The sequence below is a fragment of the Bidens hawaiensis genome, unplaced genomic scaffold (genome assembly GCF_021521415.1).
Source record: "Bidens hawaiensis isolate Kalapana, Puna unplaced genomic scaffold, B.hawaiensis_p1.1 tig00033821_1, whole genome shotgun sequence".
In the NCBI taxonomy this organism is placed as follows: Eukaryota; Viridiplantae; Streptophyta; class Magnoliopsida; order Asterales; family Asteraceae; genus Bidens; species Bidens hawaiensis.
In genome coordinates this window covers 92,818-106,290 of record NW_027495809.1, presented here as the reverse complement: position 1 = coordinate 106,290, position 13,473 = coordinate 92,818, and the positions used below count along the sequence as shown (strand labels likewise).

General features: G+C 36.6%; 1 protein-coding gene and 1 pseudogene across 2 annotated transcripts; both read right to left on the bottom strand.

Moving 5' to 3' along the window:
- Positions 1 to 455: 455 nt before the first annotated feature.
- LOC143585341 (pentatricopeptide repeat-containing protein At1g02150-like) lies at positions 456 to 3,344 on the bottom strand (annotated as a pseudogene). The gene is made up of 2 exons (XR_013144537.1): positions 2,933 to 3,344; positions 456 to 1,826 (listed from the first exon to the last, which is right to left on the bottom strand). The product of XR_013144537.1 is annotated as a pentatricopeptide repeat-containing protein At1g02150-like (transcript).
- A 5,536-nt stretch (positions 3,345 to 8,880) lies between these two features.
- LOC143585346 (dol-P-Man:Man(7)GlcNAc(2)-PP-Dol alpha-1,6-mannosyltransferase-like) lies at positions 8,881 to 13,473 on the bottom strand. The gene is made up of 20 exons (XM_077067158.1): positions 13,348 to 13,473; positions 13,158 to 13,243; positions 12,286 to 12,327; positions 12,136 to 12,181; positions 11,911 to 11,997; positions 11,778 to 11,833; positions 11,572 to 11,689; positions 11,406 to 11,464; positions 11,227 to 11,298; positions 11,082 to 11,145; positions 10,913 to 11,016; positions 10,751 to 10,822; positions 10,588 to 10,674; positions 10,429 to 10,496; positions 10,288 to 10,356; positions 10,115 to 10,197; positions 9,935 to 10,034; positions 9,768 to 9,833; positions 9,560 to 9,653; positions 8,881 to 9,011 (listed from the first exon to the last, which is right to left on the bottom strand). The coding sequence occupies exons 1-20, from the start codon at positions 13,388 to 13,390 to the stop codon at positions 8,931 to 8,933; spliced, it is 1,497 nt and encodes a 498-aa protein (XP_076923273.1). The 5' UTR covers positions 13,391 to 13,473; the 3' UTR covers positions 8,881 to 8,930.

Sequence of the window (13,473 nt, the reverse complement as noted above, 5' to 3'; positions counted from 1 at the left end):
TACGTTAATGTACCGCCCTGCCAAGTTACCTAGTTTTATTGAAAATCAACCAGCCCAAAGCAAGGGTAATTACCCTGCTAGTTAGCAAATTGTATACAGTGGGTAAAAGGGTTAATAAACCAATAAAACGCTGTAATAACTAACTACTTGTAGATTCTGCAGAAAAATTGATACATAGCTTGAGACTAGTTAAATTTAACCACAGAAATGATAACAAGAATGAAAAGTTGATACAAGTTTATTAATGAGGCTTTGTTTTAAGTTCTACTCGATTCGAGCTTTTAGTGAGCATGATCATATCTCCGATAACTCACTCGTTTACATCCCTAGTTGTGCATCACCCGAAACACGTCAAATTCAACGACAAAAGTACATATGAAAAAAAAAAGGAACATAATGTTATAACTACAAGTAAAAAAGTTGTACATTGATCAAGATTTGTCAAGCCATAAAAGAACCATAAAAACTGCAAAATCTTGTATAACACAAGAACAAACACATTGTTCACCTTCTTTGGGCTCAGCCACAATCTCCAACACCAGATTATCACACGAAAATACCCTCAACGACCTCGATTATAACCGAACTTTAAACACTAGCCTGCAATTCATTCAAAAACATATCCCCGTCCGCTTCTTCATAATCACCCTCGCTTTCTTTAACCTTCTGCAGTTCATTTTCGGGTTTTGACTGTTTATAAAAAGGCAAATACGCCATATAAGCGTCATCTTCAAGAACACGCGCTTTCCTCAAAACCTCAAGCAACGCCTCCTTGCTCTTCTCATCATTATCCCGTTCACAAATATTATACAAAGCCGATATATTAATGGGCTTTGGTCTCCAAAAGCTCGCCCCTTCATTAGTTAGCGCTTTCTCGAAACACAATAACGCATCAGAAACCCTATTTTCTTTAATATGACCTTCCACAACAAGCTCCCAAGTACTCGAGTTCGATTTTCCAACTTTCAACATTTCTTTTAAGAAAGATTCGGTCTTTTCAACAAACCCGTTTCTAATATACCAACCCAATAACAAGTTACCGATTCTCGGGTCATATGATGTCTGAATCGAAACCCATTCTTCATAAAGAAACTCGCTTTCTTCGATATCATCCATCCTGATAAACAATAAGATAGCAGAATGATAAGCCAAGTTTGGGATATACGGAAAGATTGTTTTGTAAGATTCCCAAATTCTTTGAACTTCTTCTTTCTTACCGATACTACCATAATGACTTAAAAGATAATGATACGGGATTCGGTCACGACCTGTGATTAAAGTTTCGATCTTTCTAAGACAACCTTCAGCCTTTTCAAACTCTTGATTCTTGATGTAAAAAGTAGCCATGGTGCTATACGTAGTCCAGTTTGGATTAACCGACCGTCAAGTTTCAATTTTTCAAACGCTTCTTCCATCTTTTCAATAGATCCTTGTGACCCGCGTGAAGAAATCCAGATATTGTATGAATATAAATCCAAATCTATGTTGTTTCGATTCATTTCAGAAATTAAAGATTCCACCTTTACTTGATTTTTCAAGTTCATGTAGAGTGTCATCATGACATTATATGGAAGTGCTTGACCAGCATAGCCTTTATTTTTCATTTCAGCTAATAAAGACTCGGCCTTTTCTACCATTCGAGCGCGTACATACGCGTTTAAAAGGGCTCCGTATGTGCGTTTGTCCACTAAATTGTTTGGCAAACTTTTGAAGTAATCTTCGGCTCCTGAAATTCCGTGTACTTTAGAAACCAGATCTAGTTGAATTGCAGCATCACTTGAAGATATTATAAACCTCTCGGTTCTGTTATTCATCCATATGTAAATCTGCGGACGGGAAAATAGCATTAATAATCCTAAAATGTGTCCAATTATCAACAAGTAATGATCAAAATTTCAAAATCACAAGTTATATTCTCCTTAGAGCTTACTAGGGGCGCAAACGAGCCGATCCGCTCACGAGCTACTTGATATCGGATCGATAAAAAGCTCGAAATGAGCCAAGCCTTGCCTTATCGAGCCCGAGACTCAAATAAAGCTCGTTTAGTTATCAAACCTGGGCTCAAGCCTTGTAAGAAAGATCATTTAGGCTCGTCGAGCCTTAACGAGCCTTGTGTTTGTTTTTAAGTTTTAACTCTTTTGGACTTCTATACATTAATTTAAACTGACTGCATAGCCAAGCTCAAGCCGAGCTTTCGCTCATTGAAGATATTGCACACAAGCTCAAGCAGAGCCTAGGCTCATTTAAGCCTTTTCTCAAAATATATAAAAACAATTCAAAAATGTATATAAATTAATAAATAATAAACAAGCCAAGCTCAAAAAATGACTCACGTGCCGAGCTCAAAAGCTCCGCCGCTCAGGCTAGGCTCATTTACACCCCTAAGCTTACAATAAGTTTTATTGCTATAATGTAAGGTCAACACTTTACTACTCGCATTGAGAATTAACCTCAGCAATTTCAACTTTACAACTCGAGAATGCTTCGATTAGGATGATGATTTAACCAATTCAATGTATCTGTCACTCTCTTGATGAAAATCCAACATTTTTTAACCAGATTTAACCTTAAAAAACCAACTCAATTGACACCCAAGTCAAACCTTGACCTTTTTACAGAACAAGATAGCAAGCAATACATAAAGATTCAAGCTTTATTCAACTGAAGCTACCAGACTGCTCTAAACATGATATAATTAACATAAACTAATCCAAATTAACACACAGTGAACCTATTTCAATTAAAACATACACAGTGTTGTAAAAATCCCGACTAGGCGCTGATTAATCCCCATTTGTCCAAAATTGGTCAAAACTGAAAATTATATATATATATATGTATGTATATTTGAAAATTTACATATAAATAATAATAATCCCTAGTCCATAGCCCACCGCCGGACTAGCAATTCTTTCTGCAACACTGAACATACCTCAAGAGCAAGTTTATGCCTCCCATACTTCCTCATCTCTTTGACAATCCTACAAAGCTCCCATTTAGTAACCTTCTTGCCTTCATCTTCCCACTGGTTCAAGACCTCAGTAGCACCCTTTTCAGGGTTACCCATCAAAGAAATCCTTTTGTAAATAGCTTTCCAAGTGACAGTTGTTGCAGGCTTGTTCTCATAGTCCACTGTGTTAAAGGTGTGGACTTTTGAAACTGATGACCAAGATGATGATGAAGAGTGGTTTTTGATGATGAATGGGTTGAATTGTGGCTTCTTGAGAGGTGGGATGCAAGACCCATGTGGGAAGTTGAGAGAGTTGCAGAGGTGTGATGGTGGTTTTTGGAGTAACATTTTTCTTGGGTGGGTTAGGGTTTTAGGAGTTGAGTTGAGTTGAGTTGAGTTGAGTTGGAAGATAGATAGGAGTGGTTTAGTACTGTGTTAGAGTGTTGGTTAAAGGTGGTACTTAAAGTTTTGAGTATGTGTTTTGACACCCTTTTATATTTATGAATGTTAATATCAGTCCTTTTCGTTTTTTTATTTAAATGGATATCAGATTTTAATAATTCAAACTTATTAGTTTGGTTCATTTATTTATTTATTTATTTTTTTGTCGTCATTGGATTAGTTTTCTTTATAAGTAAATAATATTCGGCTACTACAAAGCGATTACAATAAAGTGGCAGATAAACGGGCAACAAGCTGTGCCGCAATCCCCTTTTAAATAGCAAAATCAATCCTATTAAAAACGAAGCTTTTGGACCTAGGAGCTGAAGAGGTTCCGTGTACGACACGCTGAACCCTACTCAAAAAATTTACAGCCTCTGGGGCCAGAAAACCAAATGTATCAAAAGCAAATGAGAGAAAGACATGTTGATTCTCTAAACAAGTTTTCTCGTGTTTAACAACTTTGCTCAATTCATCCTTCAACGCAGCCTGACCCACAACAAACCCATGGTCCCTGAGTCCAGCAAGAGGAGACACTCCTGTAAGATCCACACGGGCGTGTTTTCCCCTTGTCCACCCGAACACAAGAATATCAGCTGGTCGTAAAGTAGACCTCCCTTCAAGAGGATCCGTAAGAAAGTTAACAGGAGCTTCCTTTTAAGCAGAAATCCCTGCCCGTTCATTTATTTTTGTTAAAAAGGTAGTTTAGTTCGTTTATTTTTGTTAAAATAAATGGTTCAGTTCGTTTGTTTTTGTTAAAAAAAAGTGGTTTGGTTCGTTTATTTTGGTTAGAAATTTTTAATTTTAATTAAAATATTTTTTTATCACATAAGCAGTCCATGTCACTGTATCATTGTACACATCATCATCCACATCATTAAAAACTAACGAAATCTAACCCTGTTAGTGAAAAGCTCGTTGACGGCCAATAGGTTGAAACTTGAGACTGTTGTCGTACATTTTTAAAGTTTGGTTTAGCATCAACCAATGGGACAAAGATTAGCTTATTAAAATCCAATATCCCATTTTCAAAATATGGTTTGCAAGAATTAATTGTTTCTCGATGAAATTTTCTTTTAGAGAGTCTTTTAGAGAGGGGGGGGGGGGGGGTGGGAGGGGGGGAGGAAGAGAGAGTGAGAATCAGTTTTGTGAAAGAACGCTAACAAACAGGCTTTATGTATGTAAATTAAGGAGAAAAAATGGTTTTGGCCGGTTTTGAGGATTATGAGAATGACAGTTTTGTTGGTTTTTGTCAGTTGCCTATGTGACAGCGTTTTTGAGACATGCTTCGGTAGAAAGAGGTGCACAAATCGGGTACAGTTGAAAAAACCGGTTTTTTTCTCACCGGGTAGGAAATGGCACCGGTTCCAGTCAAGAACCGGTTCGGTTCCGACCCGAACCGATGCCCCGAAATGCCAACTTTTAGGAACCGGGTAGGGTAGGAACCGGGACCGGTTATTACGTAAAAACCGGTTCCACCTGTTTTTTTTAATTTAAAAAAATCTAGCCGTTAGAAACCGGTTCCAAGGCTATATAGCCGTTTTTGACCGTTGGAACCGGTTTTTTTTACTATAATTAGGTTATTCTCATTCTATAAATAGCAAGGTATGGTGTGTACTTGTTAAACCACTTCCAAAACTATAAAACACACTCCAAAACACAATTAAGCTTAAACCGACAACAAATGACAACTAATGACGACGTTGTTTGGGTTCATTACGATTTGTGTCTCATGACCGACTCACAAGAGATGGCTCGTTGCAAATATTGCTCGAAGTTTCTTAAAGCAGGGTCCAACTCGACATTACGAAAACATACGAATAAGTATTGTCGAGAGAAAAGAAGTTTGGATGCTAAAAAAGCGGAAGTGGGAGAGTCGTCCGGCTCTACAACCCAAGCATCTACCACCAGTGACAACGCTTAATCGTTGTAGAACGCCGGATTAAAACGACGGACGTTGTTTTTAAGTTTAAGTTGTTATGTTTAGTATCGTTTATGTTTTAATAATGTTTGTAATAGTTATTGTTTAAATAAATAAAATGTTCGTCATTATTAAAAAAGTAACAAAAAATTAATCATGACTAATAATAAATAAACAACACAAAAGTAGTTATTATTAAACAAATCAAAACTACATATTAGTTGAACTTGTTACAAATAGTTTTACTAAAACAAATAAAAATTACAACTCCTCTTCGTCTTCACCCTCGTCTTCATTCTCGTCTCCACCCTCGTCTTCATTATCGGAAGAAAGCCCGTCCTCCACCTCCTCATCATGAATAGGACGCTCTATTGGTATTTCGTCTTCAAAGTTCGCCTTGTGTTGTACACGATCAACCGCATCCAAATGGTCCTTTAGGCAAATGCAAACCTCTAGAGACTCGGGAATTAATTTTGTTCTTCGCATTGATAATACCCTCCCACTAAGAGAAAAAACCGATTCGGAAGCAACCGTTGAGGCTTGTACGGTAAGCAAATCACGAGCCATGGCGGATAGAATAGGAAATTCGTTTTGTTTTCCTTTCCACCAAGCCAACAAATCAATATTGCGAACCTCGTCGACCGTTGCACCCTCAACATAGTTTGCTCCACTATATCGACCAAGTTCGCTAGTTGGTGTGTTTCCTCTTTGCCTCTTAGATGCCGATTCACGAATCCCATTCATCAAGTTTATAAGTAGGTCCTTGCTCGGCCTACTAGTCGTTGTTTTTTTAATAAAAGACGATCTCGTGCTTGGACCATAAAGTTGAAAATAATGGTCATAAAGGTCTTGAAGGTTTTTGTTAAACTTTTCACACGCTTCCGTCGACAACTTCGGGTCGATCTCGTGCATACCCATGTTGTCGAATATTTCTTCGATCGTTCTCTCAACCCCATGAACATTCCAATATGGGTTTAAAGCGGTGGCACAAGTGAAGACCGGCGGTATGTTTTCAAAATATTTTAAGAACTTTTCCTTCATAACCGCAACAATATTCTTGAATAGTTTGTTCTTCTCCTCAAACTCTTTAAAAGTACAAGACATGTAGTATAATTGTTGCAAAACCCAACAACTAGTAGGGTAATAGACTCCCGATAACTTTGTTGTTGAGTTTTTGAACACGTCAAGATACCCCAACAAAAAACCGACATTGACCCAAACACTTTCCGGAAGCATATCGGCCTCTCGTACGTCAACAAGATTGTTATGAAAACTTTGTAAAGTTTGGCGTTGGGCGAACGCACACTTGAGCATATGACAAGTTGAGTTCAACGGGTTGGAACATCCCAATTCGGCCCCAAATACTTTCTTTCAACCGACTTGCAATTATATTCAAGATGTCTTCTTTTACCACTTTTGAAGACATCTTGTAACATAAGTCTAAAAAATTTTAAATCGTCACAAATGTTTTCATTGTTGAGACCTTTTTGAACAACCAAGTTGATGATATGTGCAACACATCGAACATGAAAAAAATCTCCGAAACAAGGTGGTGAATATTTAATGATAAATTTTTCGGCCGCCTTGGTATTTTTGATGCGTTGTCAAACGAAATCGAAATATTTTGTTTCTCAAATTGTAAGTCGTTATAACCTCATCAAGCAAGTCAAACAATTTTTCGGCGGTATGTGGGTACGGGAAGTTTTCAAAAGCGATGGTTCGTTTCATCAATTGCCATGTCACCGGATCAACCCAATGAGCGGTGACACATATGTATGATTCGGGCAACCCGTGTGGTGCCGACTAAACATCGGTAGTTAAACTAACCATCGCTTGTAAAGAATGAAAAAACTCGATTAACTCTTTTTTAGCACACTCCCACAACTTGATACAATGACGTCTTAAGGTAGTACGACTTACATGTGTGTATCGCGGTTGTAGAGTTTCTCGAATCAACGACGTCAAATCCGGGTCATCAAAGTGGTTAAACGGCAAACCTCGTTGAATAACGAACTTTGCCATTCTATCTTGAACTTGAGTCGTGTTGTAACGAAATAGTGTACCATCTTTACCCAAGTCAACTTGATCGGTCGCGCCAATCCCTTTCAAGGCCTTGCAATATGGCTTCTCGATGTGCTTTCTCAAAGTCGAGTTGGAATCGTGCTTTAATTGTGTTCCACATAGTTTGCAACGAGCCTTTTGATCACCTTCAGCATTGACAACCAAATCCCAATTCTTCATATGTCTTGGTTGCGGGTATGAGTGACGACCGCAAGAACATTTGGGTCTTCTATAGCACGAACGGGTTCAATAAAAACACTCTTCTTAGCCTTCTTGTTAGTTTTTTTGATGGGTGCCATAGTAATATTTAGTTGGATGGTCGGGTTTGCTAAAAGAGAAGTATTTTAGTTTGTTTTTGAGTTTGGTGGTGAAACAAGTAATGGAAAACAACTTATATATAGGTTTTGGGCATCAAGAACCGGTTCCAACGGCTATATTACCGTTGGAACCGGTTACAACGGTAATATTTTCCTCAAAAACCAGTTCCATCGGTAATATAGCCGTTGGAACCGGTTACAACGGCTATATATCTCTCAAAAACCGGTTCCAACGGCTATATTACCGTTGGAACCGGTTCCAACGGCTACTTTGACCACTAGTTGACCATTTTATAAAAAACCCGCCGGAACCGGTTTTTTCGGGTAGGACCCGGACCGGGTACAATTTGGAACCGGGTAGGAACCGATTAACATATACAACTAGTGGAACCGGGTAGGAATATCGGGTACAAAAATACCCAAACCGGGTATGAGGTGCATCGGGTAGGAAGTGGAACTGGTTCCGGGTCGGTTCCATCGGTTCGGTTCTAGAATCGGTTTTTTGTGCACGTCTATCAGTAGAGACGATTTTAGGCATCTTGGTGATGTGCCATGTCATTTATGTAAGGGGAGAGGTCAAGGGAGACGGTAAAAGGCTTTTGTCTCCGTAAATGTCAGATGGAAAATGTGATGACGTGACTTTTTTTTTTTTTTTCTATCCTTATAAGACCATCAATGGCTCCACCAAAGATGCTCATATAGCCTATAGCTAGTGGTGTAATTATATATCATTTGTTTGAACAACCAAACCATTCAACAATCATGTATATTTATTGTATTCATACGCCACCATTATCATTTTAGACAATTTGAAACAAACTAACAATGTTGAAAAGAAAAAAAGGTTTAAAACAATAAAAACCAAACCACCAATCCGTTTAAACTAGTCGGGCCAGAAACTTTCATCAAAACTGACCGACTGTTTGAACCGAGCGGAACCTCAAACCCCCACCCAGTGACCCAGATTGTACCTTCATTGAACCCGGGTCAAAACTCTTGATCTCAGTCATTTGACAAGAATAGCATAGACCTAGGCATTATCCAACTAATTTCTATATATTCCATGCAATCTCAAAGTCAAATGATGTTACTAACAAAGGGTTTATAATATTACACAACAAAACTTTGTTTTTCCAACAAAGGATGTACAAACTGTTGATATGACCATGCTCGGGTACATATGTTAGCGGCTCATCAGTTTCAAAAATCTAACAAGTTATGTTTCTGAAGATATAGAGATTCATGAGCAACCTGGCCACACTCTATTCATGATATATGTGTTCTCAAGATTTCCATGTACGTAAACTTTGGGTTGTTTGACCTGTCAACATACAAACAGATTTTATAAATGTATTCTTGATACGTGCAGAAATTTAGGGGTGCTAAATGGGTTGTATTTACGGGTTGATGAGTCGAACCCGAAATTGACACAAATCCGAAAATCATGTCACACACATGCACCCACCCAAACTCGACACGAGTGGTTGAAACAAGCACAACCCGTTTACCCCAACAAATTTATTTTACTTTAACTGTTTGCACTTGAAATTACAAACTTATACAAAATAATTATGTTTAAACTATAATATACAATGCTTATTTCACTTTTATCTTTAAAATTTTCGATATAAAATAAAAAATACATAGATACTTAACTTATGGCACAATGATATTTTTTTAAATATTTAATGAAAGTAAACAGAAATGGGTCAACCAGCGAATCCGTCAGGACTATCCGTTTAGCTAAACGTGTTCGACATGAAACCGACCCTAACTTGTTTAGACTAAACCCAAACTTGCAAACTTCATGTTAGGTTCAAGTCACGTCGAAAATCCACGCTTGTAGAATTTAATGCTAAGTAAACGTACCATCGAAATTGGCGGGAAGCCAACCTTAAGACGGATCCTAGAGAAACCGTCCTCCTTAAACAAGCACTTGTATCCCTCAATGCTCATGTGTTCACTATAAGAAAGATTTAAGGGTATTTAGTGTGTGTATAATTTATAAAACAATGTAACATTTTTCAGAAGATAAGTAGTAATATAATAAAAAACAAATCAAAAATCGATCACTCGCTTCAAAAGATAAGTAAAGTTTCGCTGCCAAATATTTTCCAAAGGTATGTCTTCTTCTTTAGAATACCTGAATCAGCAACATAAGATACTTAATAGACCAGATTAATACCATTTTTTGTGACAATAATAAAAGATATAAAAACCACTATGAATCGATATCAAACATACCTCCACCCGTTATCATTCTCACAAAACCGAGAAATTCCATTCATCGCTGAGAAGGTATCAATATGAACCCATATTTCACTGGTAGAGTTCTTGGTGTCACCTATCAGAAAATATTAATTACAAACTTTTTAAGCGTGCGTGTGTGTGTGTGTGTGTCTGAGCAAGAGAGAGAGAGATTACCTACTCTGTGCAAAGTTTTTAGAGCATAGCCACTAGGATAATTCTCATATGAAGCCATGAAAGTGACAGCAGTGCCTCCTAGACTATATAAATCATGATATCAACATTGTTGACTAATGACGTGCCAAATAATTCGGTATTTTCTTTAAAGAAAAAAAGAATTATCTTTCAACCTGATCACAAGCGAACCCAAGAGACCAATGTACAGAAGATTCCAGAAACTCTTCTTTCTATTGTTGTATCTGTAAAAGAAAATAATGTTACATAAAGATACCAAAAAAGATACCAATTAACAAAAGAGAGAAGATACATACATACGACTAGCTGCAACTGCTGCTGACAAATTAAATATTGGAACCGAACTAATAATGAAACGCAGCTCCTACAAAATGGTATATGCATGATTGTGTATGCCTTCAAGAAGTCAGCATCAAGTCAGCCATTGATTTCTTATAGTGCAAGGTATCATTTACCTTGTGTGGAAGCTTGGAGTAGAGTATAACAAATGACAAAACTGGAAGCACATAAAATACTATTCTTCTATCAAGTATAACTCCAAACTGCCATATCACATCATTTAATATATAAAATATAAACTTTGTTTTGTTTTGTTTCAGATTAATTGTTAAAACTTACCATAAAGAGAGGATATGCAACCAGTAACGAGCGAGGCAAAGCAGAAGTGAAGTACCAGTAAAACGGTTGTGTCTAGACAGAATGTGTTATGGAAATACGTAAACACAGATAATATATAATAATTTTTATGAAATATATTAAGTTACTAATTACAGAGGATACACCCCACTCTGAACTCCGGTTTAACACAGAGTTAAACCAAAAAACATTGAATTCAGGCCACAACAGCTTCTGCCACATTATTGAGTCAACTAAGATAGTAAGACCTGAAAGAAAAGAATATAAATATTAAAAACAAACATATCAGGGTATATTAAAATTTAATACAAACCTATGCTGAATAACACAGCACCAGCACAGCACTTTATGGCTTTCCAAATTGAAACTGATTTTGTCTGCCAATGATAACCAAATAACAAGGTTATAATATAATTTATGAAACAATGATACACACAGTTTAATATAAGAAGAAATACCAACAACAGCTCCAAACCGAGAGGACAAAGAAGCAACAGCATATCACATCTAAAGACAATGGTAGCAAAAATCTGAACTTTCACATAACATATAATGAGAAAGACACAGTGAAACATAGATGTAAAAACAGACATGTTACACAAACTTTTTACAAATGTGATAATAATAGTTAGCATACCAGACATCTTAGTGTAGCATAATAGCTTCCCTTCAACCAGTAGCCATATGATAAATTCACTACGAAGTCAATAAAACACTGCTTGTTAGAAGGACAACAATTCGCGAACTAAACTGTTACAAGAAAAAAAAAACATTGAAGATCAAAACTTTTAGGGTTTAATCACCTAATCCTAATGCCAGAATATTAGGAAGAGGACGTGTGCAATAGAACAACATATGGAACTGAATAGCTACCAGTATCACAAAGAAAGCTTCAACTTGTGGACCAAACTTATCTCTGATCTGCTCATAATAGATAACAATTTGAAGTCAACTGCAGTCAAAGAATATGTAAACATAAAACAAGTAATAAGAAGAAAGTTGTTAGCACCTGAACACGTAGAAACCTAAGTGTAGCCAATATGAAGAACCCTAGAGCAAAACGAACTGGACAAAACGATACAAACAATCTGGCAATAAGATTGATATTGTATAAATGTTTGAGAAAGGATTAATGAAGTAACCTGCTAAAAGACTATAAATCTTCGGTAAATGCAGCAAATTGATAGCTAAAACCATTGGAGATGCTAAAATGGAAACTAGCAATGCGCCTGCAAAGAGATAAAATGGGAACATAAATACATGATCAATTTCTACTATCAAAATCAGACAGTATTTTGTATTATATGAAAGGCCTCCACATTAAATACATTATTATCTAGAGAAGTTTACATAAAGAAAGCAGTTACCAATAAACGTGCGAGGAACAACCCCGGGAAACTCCAAATGGTCATACTGTTGTGTATGTGGTGGCAGTAGCAATGAACAGGAGCATTAAAGAAAAGAATGTGTCTTCATCAACTAAATAAGTGCAGGGAGACTAGTATTACAATTCTTACATTTTCAATATGATGTCTGTGGTACAAGATATCGTGCATTGCCTGAATAAACCAAAACGCTTAATAATGTCAGCTCAATTCCAAATGTTTCTATGTAAATGATGAAAACACATTCACAACTAGGGCTGTAAACGAACCGAACGTTCAGCGGGAAGTTTGTTTACATTCGTTCATTTGATAAATGAACAAACATGAACAAGGAATTTCTTTCAATTAACTAAATAATTTTTTATTTATTTATTTATTTATTTATTTATTTAGTTTTGAATTTTCTTTTTTGAATAAGAAACCGGAGTTTCATAATTTATATATAACACAAACCGAGCTACATCTGGATAATGGGTAAGCGAGCAACAAGCTGCGCCGCTACTAAATAAACAAACACGAACAGAGGCCATCTTTGTTCAATTGTGTCTGTAAACCTTCAATAACGTGTTCGTTTACGTCCATTAACGTCTGTTTGTTTATGTCTATTTATTAAAGGTTTTTCATATAGATTTAAGCAAAATTATTAACTATTAAACACAAATACATGTCTATTTATGTGATTAATATATATGTACATTAACATATGAATATAAATGTTAGAAAAATCACCAAAAGTCCAACACAAACTTGGTAGCCGAACCAAACGGTTGACACTGACCATTCTCGGTTAGCCAAAAACATTGCCTATGCTCATTTATGTTCGTAAACAAGTTCATTTCCTTAACGAACAACCACTAACAATAAATTTTGTTCGGTTTCCGTGTTGGTAAACCATTCACTTGATAAACAAGGTCTCGTTCGGTTCGGTTACAACCCTAGCTTTATTTAATGCAACAAAATCCTCAAACATAAAAACTGAAGTGAAATGATTAAAAGGAAGGAACCTGAACATTGAAGCTTTCTTCGACTTTAGTGAACGGCACCGTAAACACGTAAAACGCGGCAATGGATCCGAGAAGCACATCGTAACCTAAATTATCTCACACTTCAAATCTCAACTTAATTGACCAGTAAAAAGAAAGCACAATCATTCATGAAGTTAATAATTAAATGGAATAGATAACAAGTAATAACCGTAGATCGCAGTAAAATTGGATGATCGGCGAGATGGAGGCATCGTCGGAGTATAATATTATTCCGCCAACGGGAGTTTGATGGGTAGTCGACTAGTACTAGTAGTAATGTATTTTATTTTATTTT

Coding starts and splice junctions, on each gene's coding strand:
- LOC143585346 (XM_077067158.1), bottom strand. CDS start 13,390: ATGCCTCCATCTCGCCGATCATCCAATTTTACTGCGATCTACG. Junction 10,357..10,428: donor GCAGTTGCAGCTAGTCGTAT/GTATGTATCTTC, acceptor TTTCTTTTACAG/ATACAACAATAGAAAGAAGA. Junction 9,654..9,767: donor AACTTTACTTATCTTTTGAA/GCGAGTGATCGA, acceptor TCTTTCTTATAG/TGAACACATGAGCATTGAGG.